The sequence below is a fragment of the Crocuta crocuta genome, unplaced genomic scaffold (assembly GCF_008692635.1).
Source record: "Crocuta crocuta isolate KB4526 unplaced genomic scaffold, BGI_CrCroc_1.0 scaffold7, whole genome shotgun sequence".
In the NCBI taxonomy this organism is placed as follows: Eukaryota; Metazoa; Chordata; class Mammalia; order Carnivora; family Hyaenidae; genus Crocuta; species Crocuta crocuta.
The window spans coordinates 6,477,812-6,484,385 of NW_027531904.1; the positions used below are offsets into that span (position 1 = coordinate 6,477,812).

Below are 6,574 nucleotides of genomic sequence, written 5' to 3' on the forward strand. Positions count from 1 at the left end.
GACCAAGCCAGCCATTTTCTAGCCACTTTGGGCAGGGAGCCCGGAATGAAGGAGGGGAAAAGAAAAAGCTCATTCAGCTGAGCGGCCACAACACGGCTAATGTAGTCACTTGAAGTGATAATGTTTGGAGATTTCATGGCATCAGGTTACGCTGATTTCCCTCCGAATTCCATTCTTTCCATCTCTTGCTTTTATCCATCTTTGGAACTTTCTTATGGATTAGCACAGCTCAGACCTACCCAAAAGAAAGGCCTCTTGAGCAGTCACCCTTCCCGCCTCGAGAGGAATTTTCCCGAGGCTGACACACTCTTAGGAAATTCCATGAGCTCCGCCAAAGCTGGGTGGGGAGGGAGTAAAATGTACGCTGCTGTGACCCAGCCACAGCCCGTACGCACAGAGCTCCTGCCCGGGGACGAACCGTCCCAACGCCAGGTCCACGGGCACATCTCTTGACCCACCCACTCGTCGTCCCCTGCGCCGTCCCCCTGCATTCGGATCTCCTCTGTGGCCCCCTCCGCAGACTTCTGGGCCATGATGTTGTCCGTCCAGGATGCCCCCGTCTTTCCATCACCAGCGAAATTACACTTGGTCACCGTTCCAGCCTCAAGTTTGGCTAATGACTCTGCAAGAAGGGAAGGAGTTGAGTGGCTCATCTCCCTGTCGTGGAAACACAGTCGGGGCTGGCCTGCTCTGCCGGGGTCCCCGGGGCCTGGGTTAAGCCACTCTTCTCATCAGGCCCGGGTGCCCTCAGGGAAGCCCTGGGTGCGACCCCCGAGTGTGACTCGACAGTAGAGGTCACCCGCGGGAACCATGGGATTGGGCGGCACCCCAGGATCCTCTAGGCTGCTGGCCCCGGGGCCTTGTCCAGAGACCTGGGAAGAAGTCTCAGGAATACGCAGACCTGACCTGCTCAAGCGGGTTCTAAGCAGATGGGGTGGAGGAGCCTCGGACGGGAGGCCGGGAACTGCTACAGGCCACGGGGACACGTGACCACGTGAGGGCTGCCCCGCTCACCCAGGAAGGGGCCGTCGCCTCGAGTTTTCAGCCGCACCCCGAGCCCCAGCTCCAGCTCCATTGCCTCCATGTCTGACTCAGGCATCCAGAACGCCACTGTCTGGTCGGGGGTGAGGCTCTCTGTCAGCGCGAGCAGCTCCGGCTTTTGTACCAGGCTCTTGAGCGCCTCGGGCGTGAGTCTGTCCGTGTCCCCCGCGGCTTCCACCCCTGCAGGCACACGGCACAGGAGGGTGGTCACTGCAGTCACAGCAAGCACTTCGGGAGGGGCTCTTCGGAGCCAGGTGAGACCTGGCTGGACGTGCCCACCACACCCCTGAAGGCAGGGTTCTGTGTACCCACGGAGCCAGTGCTCATCAGGGCTCTCCTGGCACAGGACTTCCGGCCCCGGAGCCAGGCTGCCCCCCTGCAAATCTGCTCACAAGCCGCATGAGCCCGTGCAAGTGATTAAGCTCTCTGTGCCTGACAAAGAGGGATAGAGATGGTACCTCCTGGCAGGGCTGACGTGAGGCATAAATGAAATGACACGTAAAGCACTTAGCTCGGTGTCTGGCGTGTGGTAAACCCCCAGCGAGCGTAAATGCGTTAATTATTCCTTTTCTTTTTTTTTCTTTTTTTTTAATGTTTTATTTATTTCTAGGAGAGAGAGAGAGAGAGAGACAGCGTTAGCAGGGGAGGGTCAGAGAGAGAGGGAGTCACAGACTCTGAAACAGGCTCCAGGCTCTGAGCTGGCAGTCAGCACAGAGCCCGACGCGGGGCTCGAACCCACGAACCGCGAGATCATGCCCTAAGTGAAAGTCGGACGCTTAACTGACTAAGCCACCCAGGTGCCCCTAATTATTCCTTTTCTACATGAGAGGAAAACAACGGCTTCAGAGAGGTTAGGTGATTTGCCCAAGGTCACACAGCTCGTCAGTGGAGGAGGCAGGATTCAAATGCTCTACAAAAGTCTGCCTCCCCACTGAGTCCCCAGTACCTAGACAGGGATCCCCACCCCCCGCCCCGGGCTCTCAGGGTCTCCTGGCTGGGTTGGGGTCTGTGCAAGGAGCAGCGAGCTATGGGGTCCACATACTCTCCCCTGGCCAGCTCACGCCAGCACTGGCAGAGCTCAAAGGCTCAGGGGGAGTCCCAGCAGCCTCCCCTGCCTGCCCTGAATGTCCCAAATCTACAGATCCCGGGTGGGGACCGGGGCGATGAGGAAGGAGGGTCCCAGACTGAGAAGTGAGTCCTCACATGCCTGGGAGGACTCACGAGGCCCCAAGATCCCAGGAAGGTGGGCACAGTCACCCCAGCTCAGGAACCCAGCGCTGGCCCACAGCCAGGGGCAGGGGGAGCAGCCAGCCAGCCCGGAGAGGCCGGTCCCCGCTGCATGCAGGGTGTAAAACCTTGCCAAGTTCCATCAGGGACGCCCTCTGGGGTTCCCCTGACGCCACACTCCCACCAAGGGCTTTCGAACTGCTCTTTGCTCCTCAGCCCTTCCCCCTCCCGACGTCCCTCAGACACCCCACCTGTCACCTCCACGTCCCAAGATCACGGAAGCCAGAGGTGGGGCTACTCACCCCCCCCCCAACCTGCCTGTCAACGTACCGATAAGCACATGGAGCCTCTCCTCCTCTTCTGTCTCAAAGGACCGAGTGTCCCTCTCCTGCCTCGACTCCGTTCCTCCGTCTGGGCTCCAGATCCCACCCCCTCTCCCTCGACGGGTACCTAGGCCTCCTTCTCCACACTGGATCTTACTTTGATGCCTTCCTGAATTCTCGCTCTGACACCCACTACTCCAGACCCCTCCCCCTCCCTCTCCCCGAGTCACTGGGAGCTCTTCACTGTGAGTCCACCGGATGCTTCCTGGGCCTCGGGCAGCACCTAACCCCACTGCTACCCCCAACCCCCCCCCCCCCCCCTTCCCNGCCACTTCACTGGGCCTCAGAGACACATGTACTCCCCATCTCCCTCGGACCTCTGCAGGGGTCCCTTCTCTGGCTCCCGGGGGGGCTCCTTCCCGCCTCCCAGGCCACTCCATCCGCGCTTACAGCTTCAGTACCAGCAATGCGCGATGGCTCCTAAATGCGTTCCACCGGCCCCCCCAGCTCCCTGGGTTCCAGAACTGTCCCTCCAAGGCCCCAGAGGGCATCGACCTCCACCCAGAGGTGCAGCCACGTGTCCCTGACGGAGCTCTTCTCCCCGCACCTGCGCCTGAGCCCAGACCCAGGGTCGTCCCTGAGCCCTCTCTCACTCTCCCCGTCTCCCAACATGGAGGCCGCTGTCCTGAGTCTGTCCGTGTCTCCATCCTCACTGACAGGCCCTTCATCTGGCCATGACAGTCTCCTCCACACAGGCCTGCTGGTCATCCCCCGGGATTTTTTTTTTTCAGTTTACTTATTTATTTTTTTAGGAGTCTCTACACCCAACGTGGGGCTTGAACTCACGACCCTGAGATCAAGAGTCACATGCTCTTCTGACTGAGCCAGCCAGGTGCCCCTCACCCAGAGGGCAGAGCCCGAGGTGGGGCTCAAACTCACGAACTGTGAGATCACGGCCTAAACTGAAGTCGGATTCTTTTTTTTTTAAATTTTTTTTTTAAATTTATTTCTAGGAGAGAGAGAGAGAGAGACAGCGTGAGCAGGGGAGGGTCAGAGAGAGAGGGAGTCACAGACTGAAACAGGCTCCAGGCTCTGAGCTGGCAGTCAGCACAGAGCCCGACGCGGGGCTCGAACCCACGAACCACGAGATCATGACCTAAGCGAAAGTCAGATTCTTAACCGACTGAGCCACCTAGGTGCTCCCCCCTCCACCCAGGGATTTAAAAAAAATCACTCTGATCACATTACGGAACCTACTTAAAATCACTCACAACAGGGCTCCCCTGTACCTTTGATCAGGTGTCCTCTCTGGGGCCCTTCTCGACCTGGCCCTGCCTCCCTACAGTCTTCCCCTCACGTGCGTCAGGCGCCCCCAGTCCCAGCATGCCCCGGCACGCAGCCCCCTCCGGGGAACCCTTCCGAACCCCGGCACCCTGCTGATGCCCGCCGTTCCCTTCAGCATTCGATACTGGTGTTCCCTCCTCCAGGCCCACCCCGACCACGCCTGCGTGGGCCCGGAGCCCCTCCTCTCTCCTGTCCATTTCCTCTAAGGGACTGAGGGCATCCTGGGTGCAGGTCCACGTCTTGTTCGTCCCTGGACCCTCGGCATGTGGCTCAGGGCCTGGCACAGGGTAGATGCTCATTAAATATTCAGAGAACGAGTGGACAACCGAAACCACGAATCATAAACTGATAGAGGGATGGATGGATTCTCACTCAGCCGCAAAACCGTCTTCCACCATGGAAGACAGCAAAGAGCTCCTTGCAGAGCCACCGCAGGAAAGAGCAATGAGGTCACGAAGGGCCTAAGAATCAAATGGGAATCTGGGCAGGAAGATGGAGGCTGCCAGGGGCCTGGCCCGGGCTCTGCGCAGAGGCAGTGAGAGCCCAGAGCCAGGTTCATGGGCGACTGTGCCAGACCGCGGGAGTCGGCAGGAGTCAGAAGGCCAGCCAGGCCCCTGGGATTGAGGGGGGCCAGCAGGGATCCTCTGAGGGAATGAGGGGCGGGGGGAGTCCAGCCAGCAGGCCCTCAGGCCAGACATGGACTTCAAGGCTGAGCAGACACTCATTAGGGACCAAGAGACACAGGAAGGCCACAGGGTGGGAGGGCCCCGAGAGAGGAAGGACAGAGGATACCTACTGTAGGATGACATGAGGAAGCCCGTGTTCACCTTCCTGGTGGCACTGAAATTAGGCTCGATTTCATTTCCCTTGGGGTCGAACTTCCGGCGATGGATGCGACTGGGCCGGATGTACAGCACGTAGTAGCGCTCCTGGGGCCAGACAGAGACAGTGAGGGCGCTGCTTCACGGCACCCCGTTCCCTCCAACACACACACTCCCCACAGGGCTCCACTGCAGGCCCCCCAACCTCCCTCTCCACTCCGAATCCCACCTCGGCTCCAAAAGATATTCAAGCTGGGCAGATACCCCCCCCATACTCATTCATTTATCCAATCATTAGCTCGGTACACACCTGCCACACATAACAAACCACGTACATGGCCATGAGATGGCGGGCCCGCCCGACCCCAAGGTCTGCACACAGCCAGAGACGGAAAGCACATGCAGAAAGCCATAACCCGAGCACCCAGGACCCCAAATACCATGATGCAGGAGGGGAAGAAGGCAAGGGTAATAGAAAGTTCCGAGTGAGGGCAGCCATTGTGTCTCTTCCCGTACATGTTGGACCTGGGGCTAATCCCTCCTAGCCTCAGTTTCCCCTGCTGCATGGGGACAATGTGCTGTCTACTTTCAGGAATGCTGTAAGAGTTCAGTGAGATCGTAGAGGAGTGAGCACAAGTGTAATACGTAAAGTGGGCTGTACATGCTGTTCGCCTGCTACTCTAACCAAAGCGGGCGGATGACTTGCTCCCAGACACTGAAGAAGGGGAACCCATCTCTTGGCAAAGTCTTGAAGGATGGAGAAACCTGCAACTTCGGGAAAAGGGGAGTAGGGAGAATTTTTTTTTTTTAATGTTTTACTTATTTCTAGGAGACAGAGAGAGAGACAGCGTGAGCAGGGGAGGGTCAGAGAGAGAGGGAGTCACAGACTGAAACAGGCTCCAGGCTCTGAGCTGGCAGTCAGCACAGAGCCCGACGCGGGGCTCGAACCCACGAACCGCGAGATCATGACCTAAGCGACAGTCGGACGCTTAACCAACTAAGCCACCCAGGCGCCCCGGGAGTAGGGAGAATACTAAAAGCCTGGGACAGGAACGAAATAAAAGTCAAGGTCCGGGGTGCACGTCTGAGCGACCCAGCGCAGTCAGGGGCCTCGTGGGAGCCCAGGCCGTGAATGCAAGTGGGATCAGTTCGAAACTGGCCTTGAGTTTGTATTTGGAGTCTAGACTTTACCTGGTAGACAAGAAGGAATCCCAAAAGGTTTTTGAGCTGCGGTGAGGCCCTCAGATATGGCTTTCGGGGAATAAGTGGGCGTCAGGGCAAGAAGGCGCGTTGGGGGGGGATGCGAGGCTTGAGGAGAACAAGCTAAGTTCCTGAGCCCCCCCCCATCCATCTAAGGCCAGTGGAAAGAGGAAGGGGAGGGGCGGGAAGGGATGGCCAAGGTAGAAGGGACCAGGGGACCGGGCACTGCTTCCCCGGCGCAGGGCGGAGGAAGGCAGCAGACGTCTGCAGGCCTGCGGCCAGCGGCCGGGAGTTCGACTGCATGATCACGAGGAAGGGAGAACTCAGAGAAGGCAAGTGTGCGCGGGCCTGACAGAATGTTCTGCCCCGAGAGCAGCAGAGGCCGGCCGGCCCCACATCAGCCTGGAGCGACTGCTGGCCCTGCTCGACAGGCCGGCTGGGGGCTCCCGACAGCTGCATCCACCCTGCCGACTGGCCGCCTAAGGAGGGGGGCGGGTGCAGCAAAACATCTCTTGGCATGAAACTGGCATGGAGCTGGGAGCGGAGGCTTTTCCCGGGGTCGCAGCGCAGCAGCGGGGCCCGAGCCCCTGGGACGGACTCAGATTTAGGGAACAAGGG

General features: G+C 59.1%; 1 protein-coding gene across 1 annotated transcript in view; it reads right to left on the reverse strand.

The window, feature by feature from the left end:
* Nucleotides 1–4,831, reverse strand: part of ARPIN (actin related protein 2/3 complex inhibitor) — a 6,036-nt gene extending 1,205 nt beyond the window's left edge. The window contains exons 1-3 of the mRNA XM_077774392.1: nt 4,732–4,831; nt 1,015–1,221; nt 459–622 (exon numbers count right to left, since the gene is read on the reverse strand). Coding sequence (XP_077630518.1) covers nt 459–622; nt 1,015–1,221; nt 4,732–4,744 — 384 coding nt within the window. The 5' untranslated portion in view covers nt 4,745–4,831. The remainder of the gene's footprint in view (nt 1–458; nt 623–1,014; nt 1,222–4,731) is intronic.
* Between the last annotated feature and the right edge of the window lie 1,743 nt (nt 4,832–6,574).